Here is a 19331-nt window from a genome sequence, read left to right as displayed (position 1 = left end):
AAAGTTAAACATACCAAACCTCACACCATTTAAAAGATAAAATATGTTATCGCTGGCCTCTCCCAAATAGTCAAATGTTGCAATAACTTCTCCATCTCAAAATTTAAGAAGGAAAAGGTTGGTTTCCTGAAGATGGACATTAAAATTTGAATAAAAAGTTAACACATTTATGGGGCACCTGGGTCGGTGAGTGGTTAAGCATCCAACTCTTGATTCCTGCTGTGGTCATGATCTCAGGGTAGTGAGATCAAGCCCCCTGTGGGGCTCCACACTCAGTGGGGCGTCTTCTCAAGATTCTCTCTTTGCCTGTTCTACTCCCCTACTGGTGTGTGCACTGTCTCTCTCAAATAAATAAACAAATCTCAAAAAAAGTTACACTGTTAATTCTTTCTTTTTCTTTCCTTCCTTCCTTCTTCCCTCCCTCCCTCCCTTCCTTCCTTCCTTCCTTTTTGAGAGAGAGAGAGCAAGTGGTGGAGAGGTGCAGAGGGGGAGAGAGAATTTTAAGCTGGCTCCAGGCCAGCAGGGCCTGATCTCATGACCCCGAGATCATGACCTGAGCTGAAATCAAGAATCTGGTGCTTAACTGAGCCACCCCAGTGGCCCTGAACCTTCATTCTTTAAAGAATGGCTTCAAAGTCCACAAACTTGCTGAAAGGTTTTTTTAAAGTACATAGGCATGGTAAGTTTTAGTAAATACTTGTTGAATGATGTATTATATATTAGAAAGTTTACTACGGAGCTATGTAAGTGGAAATTATTTTTATTTCACAACTCATTACAAATTATTCATTCTGTCTCATCCACTTAAATATTGTAAAATAGATTTTTCTGTATTCTTCATCTTGCCCTAGGATCTTTGGGGTAGTCACGATTAAATTCCATTCCATTTTTATATAATTAGAGAATTTTATATAAATAGAGAATTAGAGAAGAAAAATAAGTTCCATTATTTTTGAAAATACGATGTATTGGCAAACTGAATCTTTGCTTTTCCAAATGTTGTTGTTGACTTACAGCTTTCATTATTACTATTAAGAAATTTTCATCAGATTTTGTTTATTTGTAAGTAGCTTGTTCTGTCTGGTGTTTGTAAGGTTTTTTTTTCCCTCTAATTTCTAGATATGTCCTTATTTTTTAAAATCTTAATCCTTCTTGGGTATATTTATCATCTATTGTTGGGTTACATATTATTCCAAAATTTAGCACCTTAAAACAATGATCATTTTATCTCATAATTGCTACTGGTCAGGAATTCAGATATGGCTTAGCTGGATGGTTCTGGCTAAGTATCTCCAATGAGGTTGCAGTGAAGATGTGAGCGGGGGCTTTAGTCATCTGAATGCTTGGCTGGAGCTGGAGGATCCACTTCCAACATGGCTCAATCACATGGATGTTGGCAGGAGGCCTCAGTTCCTTGTTATGTGAGTCTCTGTAGAGCTGCTTAGGTGTCTTTCTGAAATGGCAACTGGCTTCCCTCAGAGCAAGTGCTTTATGGGAAAGAACAAGGAAGAAGTTACAATGCTTTTAAGATACAGTGTCAAGAGTCACATACTTCATCATATTCTATTAATCACAGGCAAGTCACTAAGTCCATCATACCCTCAAGGGAAGGAGAATAAAGTTTTACTTCTTGAAGGGAGGAATATCAAAGAACTTGTAGATATACTTTAAAATTGTCATACTGGGAATCAGTGAACCATGTCAATCTTTTCTCAAGGTCAGGGAAGTATTCTTCTATTATTTTAAGAATTACATGTAATTTTTATTTCTATGCAGATTTTAAAGGGTTTTTAAATTGAGAAGTTCTCATGAAGGAAATGGTGCAGCTCTGGCTAAACTCAGGCGGAGGTGCCAATGGAAGGGTATTGGTGTATTATAAATCTCATATATGTACCACACCAACCATGACTGTACTTTGGTCATCCTGCCTTTCTGATATTCAAAACAAACCTCAGTAACTCATCATTTTTAAAAGCCCAGTTAACTTACCAGGAGTCCAGGACACAGGAGTCAACACTGGCTAAAAGTTTCTAAACTAAAACTTGTGATCATACTGATATGACACAACTAAGAAAATCAACAGACTAATAGAAATTTGTTATCTAAAATCACTCAAAATAAAACAATTGCCCTTGACTTTTTACAGGCCAGCCGAGAGAGTCCATATACTAGCTAATATATCTTGTACCCATCAAGAGAAGGTGAAACAATTAGTTTTTTTAAAGGCCATTTGGTTAACTAAAGTTGATCAAATTGATCCTTGATATTTATTCTCAAGTTAGGTGCAGAATGACTAAAAAATTAAATACAAAATAGTTTCCAAATGTCTCATGATATTTATGATTGTCTTCATTCTTTATGCCTTTCCCCATCATCTGCCAGAGTTTTGTTTTTGATTTTTTTTTTTTTTTAAGTAAGCTTTACACCCAACATGGGGCTTGAACTTAGGACCCTGAGATCAAGAGTTGCATGCTCTACCGACTGAGCTAGTTAGGTGCCCCATGCCAGACACGTAAATATTACTACATGTCTACCCAGAGCTGACATTCAGCTAATACCACATCAAAAAGAGACCAACTCCTTTTCAGTCAAGTGCTCTCCTATCCTATTTTGACCAAAAGCAGGTTGGAGGTGAGGGACGGGTCAGGAAATTCTGATATGGAATATGGGGTAATCTTGGTTTAACTAATGTGTAGGTAACGATGTAATGCTGGTCATACATAATATATTCTCCATATTTAAACTCTCAAGGCTTTCTGGAGGATCCATAAATAACTGAAATTGATTTCCTTGAACCTGATGTGGCAGTTTTAAAACATAGCTTCCAAAGTCTATCACTTCTCCCTTTGAGAGGTGGAGCCTCTGTCCCTTCCCTGGAATCTAGGCTCTCTCACTGACCAACAGAATACAGCTGAGATGATGCTGAACTAATTTCCAGGTCCAGATCTTAAGGATCTGGCAGTTTCCACTTACTGTCTCTTGAGACAATCTTTTGGAACTGAGTACTATGCACTGAGGGTAGAACTATTTGGAAAGGAACTAAGGCCCATAGCTCTCAGTTGCTGCCTGAGCTGCCAGTCAGCAGCAGCACACTTGGTTGCTCTGTGTGAGCTACATTGGAATTGAATCCTCCAGTTGCAAGTTAAGCTCTGCTTGCTGATGCCACATGAAGCAGAAATAAGTCTTCACTGCTAAGCCATGCCCAGATTGTTGTTTCTTTCTTGGAAGACCTCATGGTAGTCTTGTGGGACAGACTGAAACACTTCCCTGCAAACTGAGGCATGCTGTCCCACTAGGCTCTCAGGGTACCTCAGCAAATGTGGAGCAACTCTCACCATGAAAACAAGACTGACACTGCATGGGACCTTTAGCCACTACTATTACGAACAGCTGTTCCTTTTGAATACTCAATGCCCTTTACTCACTTCTGGTAATATTCTTTTTCCTGGTCTTCTCTGATTGAGGTGTTCTGGTGAATCTGGTGAAGCTGCCAAACACAAACCCCTCCTGGTGGTAGCTACAATCTCTTCTTGCTTTCAATTGCTCCACTCTGTACTTTCCCATTCTCCATTGCGCATGCCTGAATGACCAAAAGGGTGAACACAGGGTCCATTCTAGGCCTTTCTGAGTCCACTGTATGGATTTGCTAAAATTTACCAACCAGTCTCATATTGATGATACGGTCCATTTAGGTTCTTTCTAGTTTGATGGTTTGTTTCACTATCCCTCCATACACACATGTATTTTAGAAGTAAAATTTCTGGGTGAAAATGTGTATTTAAAATGTGATAATAGGGGCACCTGGGTGGCTCAGTCGTTAAGCATCTGCCTTCAGCTCAGGTCCTGATTCCAGGGTCCTGGGATCAAACTCCACGGGAAGCCTGCTTCTCCCTCTTCCGCTCCCCCTGCTTGTGTTTACTCTCTGGCTGTCTCTCTCTCTGTCAAATAAATAAAATCTTTTAAAAAAATTAAAAAAAAATAAAATGTGATAATATTGTCAATAGCCCTACAAAAATTTTTGTGCCAATTTACACTGTTTAACTGTGATCAGTTGTGTCTGCTTGCCCACATTAACCCTTTACATATCAAATTTGTCAGTCTACACTAATATGACAAGTACGAATATATGATGTTATTTTAGTTTGTATTCTTTTAATGATAAAAGCATATGTTCACATTTATCATATGTATACATATTTTTTAAAATTTCATTTATTTTTCCTGCAATTTGAGGCTGAAGCTCTCAAAAGTAAGATATTAATTACATCAGAAAAGTTCTGAATGGATAAAGATGTGGTTCATATATACAATGGAATATTCAGCTTTCAGAAAGGATGAATACCATTTACACTGACATGGAGGAACTCGAGGGTATTATGCTGAGTGAAGTAAGTCAATCAGAAAGACAATTATTATATGGTTTCACTCATATGTGGAATATAAGAAATAGTGCAAAGGATCATAGGGGAAGGTAGGGAAAACAGAATGGAAAGAAATCAGAGAAGGAGATAGACCATGAGAGACTCTTGACTCTGGGAAACAAACTGAGGGTTGCAGAAGGGGAGGTGGGTGTGGGGATGGGGTAACTGGGTGATGGCCATGAAGGAGAGCACGTGATGTGTTGAACACAGTATTATACATAACTAATGAATCAATGAACACTACATCAAAAACTTATGTACTATATGTTGGCTAATTGAATTCAAATAAAAAAGTTCTTATCACATATGATTATATTATTGTTAGTTAATATCAACCCAGTTTTTGTTCCTTTGCTGGTATCTTGTTTTTCCATTTGGAAGCTTATGGAATTTTCCTTTTCTTAGAGTTCAGAATTTTCACCACGCCTGGATTTATCTCTCACATTTTCTCTCATAACTTTCTTTTTTCTTTTTGTTCTACATTATTGGGAACTTCCAAACTTTCAAAGACAAATTGGAATTTTTTTTTTTTTTTATTTTTAAGTCATGTCTACACCCAACATGGGGCTCAAACTCACAACCCCAAATCAAGAGTCTCATGCTCTAGCCACTGAGCTAGCCAGGTGCCCTGATAAACTGGAATTGTACAGTTAAAATTTGTGCACTTTGGTAGGGCTCAGGGGAAGGTAGGGATGAATAGGTGGAGCACAGAGGATATTTAGGGGACTGAAACTGCTCTGTATGCTAAAATGGTAATTACATTTCATAATATATTTGTCCAAACCCAAGAGTCAGCCCTGATGTAAACTATGGACTTTGGGTGGTAATGATGTGTCAATGTAGGTTCATCAATTGTAACAAACGTACCACTCTGCTGGGGGATGTTGTTAATGGGTGAGGCTATGGATGAGTGGGGACAAGAATATATGGAAATCTCTGCACTTTGTGCTCAATTTTGCTATGAACCTAAAATAAATTTTAAAAATAAGGCTATTTTAAAATATGTGAATTTTATCTCATTAAAAAGAAGGACTATAGAAAATTATTTGCATGGGGTTTGGGGGTGGTGGAAGCTTGCTGAATTAAGAACATCAGATTATCAATGACTCAAAACTGATGGGTTTATTGGGGCATCATCTTACCAGTCTGTTTATTTTGTATATATTCAAAATTCTCCGTAATGAAGAAAAACAAACCAAAAATAAATTGGTTAATAACCATTAATAGTTCTATTCAGTCCGTTTCAGAAAACAAAAACAAAAGCAGAGAAACAGAGTTTTCCTGGAAGGATATTGATGGCCTCCCAGAATCAGTAAAAGGCTGGGAGAACTGGCCTAGCAAAAACACAGAAACTATAGCTTAAGCCTAGACAGAAGGTGTTATAGCTATGGGTTATAGGAAATTTGCTAAAAAAAACTTCCTGTGGTAGGCCTGTGATCTTTGAGCTTGAAGTTTTTCCTGGGCTCTGTTACAAAAGTGAACACCACCATCTAGTGGCCCCTTCCTACACCTATGTGTGGTTGCAGATTTCTTGACTAGTGTTCCAGCTCACTATCATCTGAATTATATCTTCTATATATCCCTCAGAATTTTTTCATTGCTTTTTTTTGGGGGGGGAGACAATCAGGTTTATTGTGGTATAATTTATAGAAGTAAGATTTTACTTTACAGTTCTGTAAGTTTTGATAAATGCAAACTGTTTTGACAAATAGTTATGTAACCACCACCACAATCAAAATATGGAAGTTTCATCGCTCCAAAAGTCTTTTGTGCTCTTTTGAAGACAATCTCTCCACCCGTCCTCCAGCCCCCAAGCCCCCACTTATCTGTTTTCTCTCCCAGTAGTTTTGCTTTTCTAAAATGTCATATAAATAGAATCATATAATATGTAGCCTTTTGAGTCTGACCTCTTTCAGTTAGCAAAGTGCATTGAAATTGTCACTTGTACTGATAGTTCTCCCCTCTCCTCACCCCCTTTTTGTGTTTTGGCTGAGTAGTATTTTGTTGTATGGATGTACCAGTATGTGTTTATTATCCATTCACTAGTCCAAGGACATATGGATTATTTCCAGTTTTGGCAGTTATGAATGAAGTCACTATAAATACTGTGTACAGGTGTTTGTGTAAACATGTTTTCATTTCTCTTGGGCAATTACCTAGAAAAGGATTGCTGAGTTGTGTGATACGTGTATATTTAACTTTCTAAGAAACTGCGAGAATGTTTTCTAAAGTGGTTGTGCCATTTTACACTCCAACCAGCAACATTTTTTTTTCTGCTTATGACATCCTACATGGTTTTCCAATATTGCCATGTTTTACTTCTAAATTTTTTCTTCTGTTATTTTGTGGGACTTTTAGAAGATTGGGAAGGTGATACCAAAATATTTTAAGTAACATACTATGTTTATTATTTGTAGTGACTAATTTTTGAATTTTATCTCTCCCTTTCATGATTGGGGTCTTGATGTTGTTTTTTCATTTTAATACTGTTTTAGAGATTCACATATTTTTCTGTAAAAATTTCCCCATATCTTGTCATGTTTTAATGTACATGGTTTTCAAAATAAGGACAGAGTACATAATGCTTTAGTGAATCATTTCACAATCATATATGGGGTACTCACAATGTGCTAGTCATGGGACCACACTCTGAAAATAACCAATATTTTTTATGGTGCTTTATCATTTAAAAAGTGCTTTCATACATATTATTTAATTCTATGAAGGTAAAAAGAAATACAACCACCCACAACCAAACATTCTTTGTGTGTGTGTGTGTGTGTGTGTGTGTGTGTGTGTATACAGAGAGAAATATGAGAATGAATGATAGGACAGACAAAAGATGAGTTTAATTGGCTAAGAGATGGAGAAAGTTGGAGAAAGAGGTAACAAATGTGTGTGGGGGGGTTGGGAAGTGGAGAAAGGAAGGACATTCAGTGAGTACTAGATTGGGTTACCATGTTTGTCCCACCCTGAAATTCCCTTGGGTATCCTTATAACGTATCCTCACATTTTTTATGGTCTTTTGAAATGCTAACTGGTTACCTACCTTTTCCAACAAGTTATTCCCAGAGAAAGAATTTTACTTTGGGCAACTAACACTACCAATAGGGAAAGAAATCTTCGATAAAACGGAAGTAGGTATGGAAAGCCAAACTTGGTGAAGTCTCTCGTTTCAGGAAAAGTGTCGATTCTTGTAACATGTCCTAAGTAAAGTGGGGTCATGCTGCTTTTTTCTAGTCACCTCAGATTTGTGGTATCTTGGTTGAACTGAGGCTCTGAATGCAGAGCTGATTCCTAGGAAGAGGTCAAAATAAAAACATCAAACTATTGGTTACAAATTGAGCTTTGCATTTGTATAAGTATTATTTTTTAAAAGATTATTTATTTATTTGACAGAGAGAGAGAGAGCACAAGTAGGCAGAGTGGCAGGCAGAGGGAGAGGGAGAAGCAGGCTCCCTGCTGAGCAAGGAGCCCCATGCAGGGCTCGATCCCAGGACTCTGGGATCATGACCTGAGCCAAAGGCAGATGCTTAACCAACTGAGCCACCCAGGTGCCCCGCATTTGTATAAGTATTATGATGCCTATTGCCAGAATACTAAATTCATGGATGTTATGTGAATATAGGTGAATTTAATATATGCAATTTTAATATATTAATATATGAAAACAGCTTAAAATCCTAAACTTAAAAATTCCATGGAGGGGTGCCTGGTGGCTTAGTCAATTAAGCATCTGCTTTCAGCTCAGGTCATGATCCCAGGGTCCTGGGACCCAGCCCTGCATTGGGTTCCCTGCTCGACATGGAGTCTTCTCCCTCTCCCTTTGCTTCTTCCCCCGCTCATCCTCTCTCTGTCTCTCTCATTAAATAAGTAAAATCTTTTAAAGAAATTAAAAAATTACAAATTCCATGGAAAGTGTTATCATTACTTGTGCAAAAACAGAAAGCATATTGCATTTCAAAACCTGGAGGACTTCATTTTCTTTACCCTCACTGCAAGTTGTTTTCTGAGTTACTATGTTTCATTCTTATATTTTTTATTTTTAATACACAAATACTCCAACAGCAATATTACTCGCAACAGCCAAAAGGTGGCAGCCACCCAAATGTCCATGGACAGATGGATGGATAAATAAAATGTGGTACACACACACATACACACAATAGACTATTATTCAGCCTTAAAAAGGAAGGAAATCCTGTCTCATGTTATAGCATGGATAAACCTTGAGGACGTTATGCTAAGTGAAATAAACCAGTTATAAAAAGACAAATACTGTATGATTTCACTTATATGAGGTATCTAAAGCTGTCACATTTGTAGAAACAGATAATGGAATGGTGGCCACCAGGGCTGAGAGAAGGGGAAATGGAGAATTGTTCATTTCAAGTTTTGCAAGATGAAATATAGAGATCTGCTGTACACAATATGAATATACTTAGCACTACTGAACTGTTCACTTAAAAATGGCTAAGATGGTAAATTTTCCATCACATGTTTTTACCACAATTAAGTACATTACATAAACACCCAGTGAATTTATACCCATAAATTTTGTAAAGGATAACCAGTTAAAAAAATCCATCAAAATTATAACACTGCAAACAGATGGAAGAAACGGTAATACGGTCATTACTGTTTAATATATACCCCAACGATTATTTGGCAAAGTGTATTTTGAATGCTTAGTGAACAGTAAAAAGGCTAGAGTGGGTTGGCCTGGTTTGAATCTCAGTTCTCTGGTTTACTGGCTGTATAACCTTATGCTAGTTAATTTCTCTCTCAGTTTTCTCAATCATGAAAAGATGCCAAGGGGATAATGATAGTACCCATGTCATAAGACCATTGTATTAAATGTGCTCATATATGTAATAATTTACAATAGTGCCTTGGCACATGAAGTGTTCTACCAGGTTTATTCAATGGTCTTCTGCTTCAATAAAACAGGATATTTAAAAATAGGAATGTATCATATATGGGTAGTTATTTTTATCATATAATTATTCTTTTATGAAAGGATTAACTGCAAGATTTTTAAAAATGATTTATTTATTTGAGAGAGAGAGAGCAAGAGAGAGCACAGAGAGGGAGAGAGAGAAACAGACTCCCCACTGAGCAGGGAGCCTGATGCAGGGCCTGATACCACACCCCCGAGATCATGACCTGAGCTGAAGGCAGAGGCTTAACTGACTAAGCCACCCAGGCACTTCTAACTGCAAGATTTTTAAACAATGAGATTTTATGGTGTATATTATCTTTTAAAATTTTGACGTGATTTCAAACTTATAGCAAAGTTGCAATAACTGTACAAAGAGCTCCCATATACCCTTCACTTACAGAGGGCCTTCAAGTTTTACCCGTTATCCTATGATACACTTTATAGCAAGAGGATTCAATCCAGTATTTACTCAGCTGTCATGTCTCTACTCTCCTTCAATCTCGAACGGTTCCTTAGCCCTCCTGTGACCTTCATTTTCTAAGATTACTGTGCTAATTGTATTTTTCTGAGCATTGCACCACATTTCCAGTTCCACATGCTCTAGAATTCTGTCTCCTAATCTAGACAAACCCTGTGCCTCGGTTTTTGAGCAGAATATAGAGAAGTGGACCTGTGTAACTTATGAGGCTAGGTTAGAAAGGCCATACAGGGGCACCTGGGTGGCTCAGTCGTTAAGCGTCTGCCTTCGGCTCAGGTCATGATCTCAGGGTCCTGGGATCAAGTCCTGCATCGGGCTCTCCGCTCGGCGGGAAGCCTGCTTCTCCCTCTCTCACTCCCCCTGCTTGTGTTCCCTCTCTCACTGTGTCTCTCTCTCTGTCAAATAAATAAATAAAATCTTAAAAAAAAAAAAGTAAGGCCATACAACTTCTACCTGGCTCTCTTTCACACCCAGACACATATACACACTCCCTGGGATTCCTGAGCTGACATGTAGAAAAATCCAGTTACCCTGAGGCTGTGGTGATGAAGAGACCATAGACAAGTAGACATGTTAGAGGAGCTGCAGCTGTTCCAACCCTCAGCTATGTCTTCCAGATCAGGTGTCATACATGTGAGTGCAAAAGTCTTTACATGATTCTAGCTCCCAGCCTTTGAGCCACTCTAGGTGAGGCCTAGTGGAGCCAGGCTCTGGGCTGTACCAGCTGACAGCTTAGAACTGAGAAGAGCTATCCCTGCTGAACCTTGTCCAAATTGTAGCAAAATAGCGTGTTTTAAGCCACTAGGTTTTAGGGTGTTTGTTACAAACCAATAGATAACTGGAACAATTGTAGACCTGTTATTTTGTGGAATGTTCCTCCATTTGGGTTTGCCTGATGTTTACTCAGTTGGATTATGTATTTTAGGCAAGACCACTGAAGTAATTCTGTGCTTGGCTCACCACATCCATCAGATAATGTATGATGTTGATTTGTCCCACTTCTTTGATGTTAACTTGGATCACTTGAATAAGGATGTGCCTTCAGGTTTCTCCACAATAAAATTACTCTTTTTTCATGTATGATTATTTTGTAGAGAGATACTCTGAGACAATGTAAATAAAACCTGTTCTTGATCCATCTATTTGTAAGTTTTGCCATCCATTGATGTTTCTTGCCTGAATTTATTATGAGGGTTGCAAAATGATGATTTTATAACTCAATTATTCCTTTGACTTTTATTAGTTGACATTGTAGTACAAGGAAGGGTTTCTGTCTATTTAATCATCCATTTACTTATATCATCAAAGATTGATGGGCCCCTAATCTAATCAGTGGATGTGATTTGTTTACCATCACTTTTATTTTGATATACTCTCCCAGATTTGGCTAGTAAAAGTCCTTTCAAACTGACTTCTGTATCCCTCTGACATGTCCCCATTATTCTCTGAATACTTCCTTACTTCCTGGCCCAAAAAGATGTTCCTGGTTATCCTGTCCCTGCTTTGCCCCTGAAATCAGCCTTTTCTCCAAGAAAACATGGTTCCTCTTGTTGGAGAATAGTGTTTAGAAACAGTATCTGGTGGCTTCTCGGGCTTTTCTGTGGACAGAGACAAGTAAATACAGTAGAGGGTAGTGAGTACTAATGAAAGGGAAAGGGATGTGGGAGGGAGCACAAAAAAGGAAAAGACACCTAACCTAAGGCTTAAGAGTTTTGGGGAAGGGAACAGAAATATTGTAAACAAAAGATATTTATGTGCAAAAGGCCTGAGTCAAGAGAGAATATGTCATGTTTAAGGAACTAAAGCAGTATGGCTAGAGTAGAGTGAGGGGGCAGCAGTAAGAGAGCAGTAACAAGGTAAACGGGATAGCCAAATCTCAAGACAAGGACCAAATGAACAAGGCTAGAAGTTTTAACTTTATCCTGAGAGCAATGGAGAACTATTAAGAAGATTCCAAGCAAGAGATATATGACCAAAAATCATTTTTTAAAAGATTTTATTTATTGGGGCGCCTGGGTGGCTCAGTCGTTAAGCGTCTGCCTTCGGCTCAGGTCATGATCCCAGGGTCCTGGGATCGAGCCCCGCATCGGGCTCCCTGCTCGGCGGGAAGCCTGCTTCTCCCTCTCCCACTCCCCTGCTTGTGTTCCCTCTCTCGCTGTGTCTCTCCCTGTAAATAAATAAAATCTTAAAAAAAAAAGATTTTATTTATTTATTTGAGAAAGAGAGAGAGAAAGAGTGAGACAGCATGAGCAGGAGGGGCAGAGAGGGAGGGAGAGAGAGAATCTTAAGCAGACTCCACACAGCATGGAGCCCAATGCAGGGCTTGATCCCACGACTCAGATCATGACCTGAGCCGAAACAAAGACTCAGTTGCTTAACTGACTGAGCCACCCAGGCGCCTCCCAAAATCATTTTAGAACAGTTGTCTTCAATTAAAAAAGAAACAATTCACGTACCATCCTAAGAGGATTTTGAAATACTATATACTTCCTCCCACATTGGGATTAAGTTGGCCTCTAATATTTTTTATAAGCTTTAAAGTTAATTTTTTAATGGGAAGTTTAAAATATTTTACAGTTTGAAAGATGAAATGATCTTGGATTATACCTGAAGTATTTTATGATATGATACTCACCAAATCTGAAAAGTCATGTGAAATTTCTATCTGTGGATTTTATCAAATGTTATCTAAAAAATGTGTTGGTCTCAGAAACCACAAAATTACATTTATAAGTATCAACATCACTAGTCTATATTGCCTAAGTTGTTTTGAATTCAGGGCAATTTTCACCCTTAACAAAACTACGTATGAGACAGGTAAAGGACTTATAGGTTTAAGATTATTCAACTACTCATTAAGAGAGGTTTCCAGACTTCCCCTTTTGCCAAAGATGCAGTAACAGCAACTGGATTTACCCTCTTGCTGAAACAACAACAATAAAACAAAATATATGAAACAATGGTTTTGAATACTGAATATCAAGCATTAAAGGACAGAGATGAGCCCTTCAATTGCCCCAGCTTACTGCCTTGAGAATCTCTATAGACATAAACTTAACTGTATTAATAATCACATTAAATATAAATGGTTTAAATACTCCAATTAAAAGAAATTGACAGATCAGACAAAAAAGCAAGATCCAATTATTTGCTGCCTGTAGAAAAACACTTTAAGACATAACATAAATGCAGAAACAGGTTAAAGAGTTGCAAAATCTATATCATACCAAATAACCAGTCAAGAAAGCAGGCATACTATTTTATTTTTATTTATTTCTTATTTAAAGTAAGTTCTAGGCCCAATGTGACCCTTGAACTCCAGACCTTGAGATCAAGAGTCGCATGCTCTACCAACTGAGCCAGCCAGGCACCCCAGGTGTGCTATTTTAATATTGGACAAATGTCAGAGTAAAGAATATTACCAGGAATACAGAATGTCATTTCATAATGATAAAGTGATCAATAACAATTCTAAACATTTATGACCCTAATAACAGAGTTTCAAAATACAAGAAACAAAAACTGATAGAACTGTAAGAAGTTGATAAAATCACAATTATAGACATTTTAGAACCCCTCTCTCAATAACTGATAGAATAAATGAACAGAAAATCATCAAGAATATAATAGTCTTGAACAATATTATCAATCAACTTGACCTATTTGCCACATATAGAACACTCCACACAACAGCAGAATACACATTCTTTTCAAGTACACACAGAACATTCACCAAGATAGACTATATTCTAAGCCATAAAACAAACATCAATACATTTAAAAGGATTCAAATCAGACAAAATATATTCTCTGATCATGATGGAATCAACTTAGAAACCAATAACAGAAAGAGTTCTGAAAAATCCTCAAGTATTTGGAAGTGAAATAACACGTTTTTAGATAACTCATCGGTCAAAGAAGAAATCAAAAAGAGAAATTAGACACTGTTTAGAACCAAATGGAAATGAAAATATGATATATCAGAATTTGTGGGATATCAGTAAAGTAGTTCTTAGGAGGAAATATATAGACCTAAATACCTATATTAGAAAAGAAGAAAGATCTCAAATTGATGATCTCAGATTCCAACTTAAAAAACTAGAAAAAGAGCAAACTAAACACAAAGTAAGAAGAAAGGAAATAAAAAAGACTAAAGTGGAAATCAATGAAATAGCAGAAAAGCAATAAACTAAACTAAGAGCTGTTCTTTGAGAGGATCAATGAAATTGGCAAAATTTTTTCTAGCCAGACTGTTGAGGAAAAACAGAAAACAAAATTACCAATATCAGGAATGAGAAATTTGATATCACTACAGTCTAGATATTAAAATGATAATAAGAGAATATTATGAATAACACTTTGTCTATGAATTTGACAACTTAGACAAAACTGACAAATTCTTTGAAAGACACAACTTGCCAAAGCTCAGGCAAGAAAAAATAGATAACCTGATGAGCCCTATATCTTTTAAAAATTTACTTTGTAGTTAAAAACCTTATTACAAAGATAACTTTAGGATCAGATGTCCTCATTGGTGAATTCTACCTGACATTTAAGAAAGAAATAACACCAATTCTATATCAACTCTTCTGGAAAGTATAATTCTACACAAACTTTCAACTTTATTCTCTGAGGCCAGCATTACCCTGATACCAAATCCAGTTAAAGACATTACAAGAAAATGGCCAGCTAATATTCCTCATTAACATAGATGCAAAAATTTGAAAGCAAGATTTAACAAATCACATCCAATATATATAAAAAGGAAAATGTATGGGGGTGCCTGGGTGGCTCAGTTGGTTGAGCATCTGACTCTTGGTTTTGGCTCAGGTCATGATCTTAGGGCTATGACACTGGACCATGTCAGGCTCCACACTCAGTGGGGGGTTTGCTTGAGGATTCTCTCCCTCTGCCCTTCCCCCCACTCACTTGCGCACATGCTTGGGCTTGCGTGCAGGTCCTCTCTTCCTCTCTCTAAAATAAATATATCTTAAAAAACGAAGAGGAAAATATATCATGATTACTTGAAGCTTAGTCCAAGAATATAGGGCTGGTTTGACATTTAAAAATTAACCAATCAATGTAATTTACCACATTAACAAACTGAAAAAAGAAAAGCCATATAATAATGTCAACAGACACATCATAAAAAGCATTTGACAACATCCATTCCTGAACAAAATTCAGCAAAACGGGGAAAGAGGAGAACTTCCTCAACTTGATAAAGGGAATCTATGAAAAACCTACAGCTTTTGGATGAAAGACTGAATGTTTTCTCTCTAATATCATGGTTTCAGTGATACTGGGCACAGAAATCAGAATCAAAACTAGTTTTGATTTTTTTTAAGATTTTATTTATTTATTTGACAGAGAGAGACACAGCGAGAGAGGGAACACAAGCAGGCAGAGTGGGAGAGGGAGAAGCAGGCTTCCCGCTGAGCAGGGAGCCCGATGCGGGGCTCGATCCCAGGAGCCTGGGATCATGACCTGAGCTGAAGGCAGACGCCTAACAACTGAGCCACCCAGGCGCCCCAAAACTAGTTTTGAATTTTAAACAAGTACCCCAAAGAAACACAGGTGAAGAGTAAGACGAGAAGAGGGTAGGGAACGGAAATATTGAAGAAAAGCAACACTTAAGCTTCCTCCTCTAGGACAGATTCAGAAAGAGCGGCAAGAAAAAGTGACTGACACAGTGTCAACTATCGTAGGAAAAAAAAGACCAAGAACAATCTTACAGGTGAAAAGACACCTCTATGATAGACTGTAAGAGAAATCCAGTTTCAAGAATGAGGGAGGGGTCAATAGAGTAAAAATTTGAAGAACTTTAGATACAAGGATCCTGGTACCTTAGCCATAAGCACAGGTGACCACTAGAATATATTTAATATAGGTATTATCTAAGTATAGATGGGCTTTAGCCAATCCTACCGCCGGCACGTCACATTCCATTCCATTTCATTCTGGGTGGATAATGATGTAAGCTGAGACTCTCCTATTGGTTACTACACTGTTCTCTTGATTTCTCATACAGACCTACCAAGAGAGCACAGTATCCATGGCTTTAGAAAGTTCAAGTATCCGTTTTTCAACCCCAAAAAGGGTAAGTGAAATATTTTCATTGACTCAGGGGTCCGCTAGGATTTTGGGCCTTTTGTCCCCGATAGTAATAAACTATCATTTCCCATATCAGGTACCCCCTACCTCCTATTCCGAGAGGCAGAGAGGCACATTACCTCACTGAGACTCAATTTTTTTTATTAGTAAAAAGTGGATAAGAACATAAATCCTACCTCACTACTTTCGTGAAATAGCTTAGAATAAAATGAGTTTTTGTAAGTCAGGGTTGTCTTACTCTGGCTCCTTAATACCTGGAGCCTGACACATAGCATGAGCTCAGCAAATGGCTGTATCGTAGTAACTGAATATTTGTTAAAAGGCTTTGTGAATCTGGAAGCTGTTCCAAGTCTTATTTATTCTCCAACCGCGATTTAGGTTCCCAGGTCACCAAAGTAATACCTCATCTTGCCGGTTGTCAAGGAGTAGCTGGAAGAACTGTAGCCCCTTCCCCACAAACCATCTAAATAAAAACATAGGGTGCTGTGCAAACAGAGCTTCATGGCCAGTGCCCTGGCCCAGCATCCCACCAGATTGCCGCTCCCAAACCTCCTTATGGAAATTCTGTACCCGCTGTAGAACTTTTGCGGACCTATGTGATCAAATCTCACTTTGATGTCCCTTGAGATGTCACGACGAAACTCTTCACAGTAGCCTTGGCTGACCCCGTGTCCCACAACCTGACATGAGGCCGCGACAATGGCTAGGACCCAGCTCTCCGGAGACTTCCTACTCCGCTCCCCCAGCCTCTCACAGTGGTCAAAGGCCGCCGGCCGGCAAGCCTATTGCCAGCTCTTGGAGGCTCGGGTTTTTCTCAGAGGTGGGCCTTCACGGCGAGGAGGGGCCGACCGCCTCGGGCTCTTCCTCCTCCCGGGGCCGGTTGCCCGGTGCGGGGGCGGGACGGGAACCGGGCTGTTAGTTGCGGGCTCCTCCCCCCCAAGGGCGGACCAGAGGGGGCGGAGGCGGGTCAGGTTCCTACTGGGGGGGCGGACTTTGGCGGCGGAGGCGGGGCCGGGCGCCGCAGGCCCTTCTTCCCGTGGACCCGCGGGCCGGAGAAGCTGCGGGTTTCTTTTCCCGGAGGCGGACCTGGGCGGCGGGAACGGACCTGGGGGGCGGGCCGGGCCCCGAAGGCCCCTCCTCTCGAGGCGGGCTTATTTGGTGGCGGCGGCAGCTGCCGGGTGTCCGCGGTTTGGCTGCCTAGCCGAACGGGCTCTGGCTCCTCCCAGTGGCCGGCCGGGGCGGAAGCAGGAGGCGGGGGCAGCGTGCGCGCTGCTGGTCTCCTCTCCCGCGGCGCTGGGGCCCGCGCTCCGTGGTTGCTGCTAGATTCGGCGCCTCGCAGTCGGCCAGCTCCTCTCCGCGCCCGCGCGCTTGTAGACCAGGCCTCCTCCTCAAGCCCCTGCCCGCTGCGTCGACCCCGCCGGCCCTCTCCCGCCCCGTCTCATACTGTGGCCACCGCTCCGCGGCCCCGGCCCCGATGGCTCTGTGCAACGGAGACTCCAAGGTCAGTCTTTGGCGTGGGGCTCCCTGCCTCGCCGCCTCCAGGCATAGGCGAGGCTCCGGGGCCAGGGAACCACCGCTCGACCCCCCCCCCCCCAAGCCCGTCTGCGCAGCCCTGCGGCCCGGGCAGCTGCGCGTCGGAGAGTCCCCGGTCGGGGCCTGTGGCATGTTTTTTCCTCGGGAGCGGCAGGTGCTTTGTTGATTTTTGTCTTCGTGTCGGGGTTCCTGCGCCCGCCAGTCTCCGGGCGTCGGGGAGGGCGTCAGCTCCCCGCGGCCACGCCGCTGGCCCTCGCCTCCCCCGCTCCGCTGTGGGGCTCGGAGCCCGAGGAGCGCGGCCGGAGGGTGGAGGTAGGGAGGCAAGCGGGTGTGTGTGTTTGCTTCCTCAGCCCTCAACCCCGTCCCTTCGGGAGGCTGGGGGCCTTTTGTGGACCTCCTGGGGCCCGCGGAAGGCAAGGCAGGATCGGGGCCTCGTGTGCGGCGTTCAAGCTGTGCTGGCCTCCAGTCTTCCCGCCTCCCCATTTCCCGCCTGCCCTCGGTGAGGCCCTCCCCGTTCCCCAACGCCGGCCTTGGGGTCCGCGGCGGCGAGGCCGGCCCTCCGCGAGGCCGCGTGATTGCAGTCCTCCTTCCTCCCCATCCCCCCGTCCCCCGGTCAGTCCCCGGTCAGTGCCGGTGACCCGAGGGTCGCTCGCTCCGCTGCCCTCCCCCCCATCCTTCTCGGAGGGCTGGAGCGTGGGTCTAACCCCGCCCCTAATCGCTGGCTGCTGCTTTTGCACGTTTGTTTGCGGTGGATCCGCTCCCCGCGGTGGGGAGCCCTCTCCGGGACGCGAGCCGCGGCCACCGCGTCCGAGGGCTGGGGAAGTGGGGAGTCCCGGGGTGTGTTGGAGAAGTTGCTAACTTGGTGTGGGGAGAGCACGTTTGGGTCGCCGCTGCGCTTCTCGTCGCCTCCAACTCACTTTTTTCTTTAGACCCTCCTCTTTTCGTCTCGCTTCTGAATTGAGCACCTTCGCTTTCACTTCTGTATTAAAATTTTCGTTGGCTTGGAGTTTTCAGACCCTCACAAAGTCACTTTTGTCAGCGATAAAATGCATAGTTTTGAATTGGCGATTAACTTGAGCAAGATGTATCTCCTATACACTGTTTAGAGCCTGGCTTTAAGAAATTACTTCATTAAATTTTATTCATGTGTATGGGATTTTAAAAGTCAGCTGGGAATTGGTGTTCTAAGTCAGGTAGGAGTGCCTCATGCAGGTGGTATTCTCTTTCAAAGGTGGTGTCTAAGTGTCACGTAGTAGTAGTAGGTCCTCTCCTACTAATGATTGCCTAGTACCTCCTAAACATTAAAAAACTATTTGTTGAACAAATGAGGAAAGATGATAAGGTAGCGATATGTTCTTTTAAACCGAGAAAACTAATGCGTAGATTACGTGAAACTCTTTTCTCGGGACTATAAAGGGAAATGAAGACAGTCGAACTTGTAGTTTTTGACCTCAGAAGCTAATGTAAACCTCATTGTACAGCTTTTTTCCGTACATTAGCTCACTTGCAAAGCATTTTTCTGTTTTGAGACTTACAACTTATCTTTGTGCGGGTAGTGGAAATGACCACTAATAGGAGGACTCAAACCTAATTTCACACTTTGAAAGATATGTGGTGATTTGAAAAGAGTATTTTCACAAAATTAACTGGCAGCAGAAAGTTCAAGACTGTTTCCAAATTAGTCTCAGGTGTATAGAACAAATTTTTTTTTCCTAGTTGATATTTTTGTTTTGTTTAACTTGCATTTTAAGGACAGTCTCGATCAATTTGATATATTTTTGATATATTTGAGCCTCAAGTGAATTGCTGATTAATTTTATTTCAAGGTCCTTTATGTTTTATA

The 19331-nt window shown here is 40.9% G+C and overlaps 2 protein-coding genes across 3 annotated transcripts in view; one reads left to right on the top strand and one right to left on the bottom strand.

Moving 5' to 3' along the window:
* Positions 1-455: 455 nt before the first annotated feature.
* On the bottom strand, positions 456-17397 carry LOC141372104 (uncharacterized). Its single transcript, XM_073890694.1, has 5 exons — positions 17369-17397; positions 16935-17322; positions 7666-7718; positions 3426-3580; positions 456-1487 (listed from the first exon to the last, which is right to left on the bottom strand). The coding sequence occupies exons 1-5, from the start codon at positions 17395-17397 to the stop codon at positions 1246-1248; spliced, it is 867 nt and encodes a 288-aa protein (XP_073746795.1). The 3' UTR covers positions 456-1245.
* GMPS (guanine monophosphate synthase) overlaps positions 15811-19331 on the top strand; it is a 63823-nt gene continuing 60302 nt past the window's right edge. The window contains exon 1 of one of the 2 annotated variants that reach the window (XM_025879997.2): positions 15811-15941. In XM_025879997.2, the coding sequence (XP_025735782.2) occupies positions 15897-15941 (45 nt within the window). In that variant the 5' untranslated portion in view covers positions 15811-15896. Of the gene's footprint in view, positions 15942-17144; positions 17457-19331 lie in introns of those variants that run through there. The other variant, XM_025880005.2, reaches the window with a different exon arrangement.

Source organism: Callorhinus ursinus, unplaced genomic scaffold (assembly GCF_003265705.2).
Source record: "Callorhinus ursinus isolate GAN/ISIS: 27379988/994484 unplaced genomic scaffold, GSC_fseal_2.0 scaffold1, whole genome shotgun sequence".
Taxonomy (NCBI): Eukaryota; Metazoa; Chordata; class Mammalia; order Carnivora; family Otariidae; genus Callorhinus; species Callorhinus ursinus.
Note: the sequence above shows the minus strand (reverse complement) of the source record. Positions and strands in the feature narration are given on the sequence as shown.

What these genes read in the sequence shown, in the direction of transcription:
- LOC141372104 (XM_073890694.1), bottom strand. Translation starts at nt 17,397, where the DNA reads ATGAGACGGGGCGGGAGAGGGCCGGCGGG. An exon ending in CAAGATACCACAAATCTGAG is followed by an intron (nt 3,581 to 7,665) that starts GTGACTAGAAAA and finishes TTGGTCATTCAG; the next exon opens with GCATGCGCAATGGAGAATGG. An exon ending in GAAAAAGAATATTACCAGAA is followed by an intron (nt 1,488 to 3,425) that starts GTGAGTAAAGGG and finishes TTTCCCATAAAG; the next exon opens with CACTTGCTCTGAGGGAAGCC.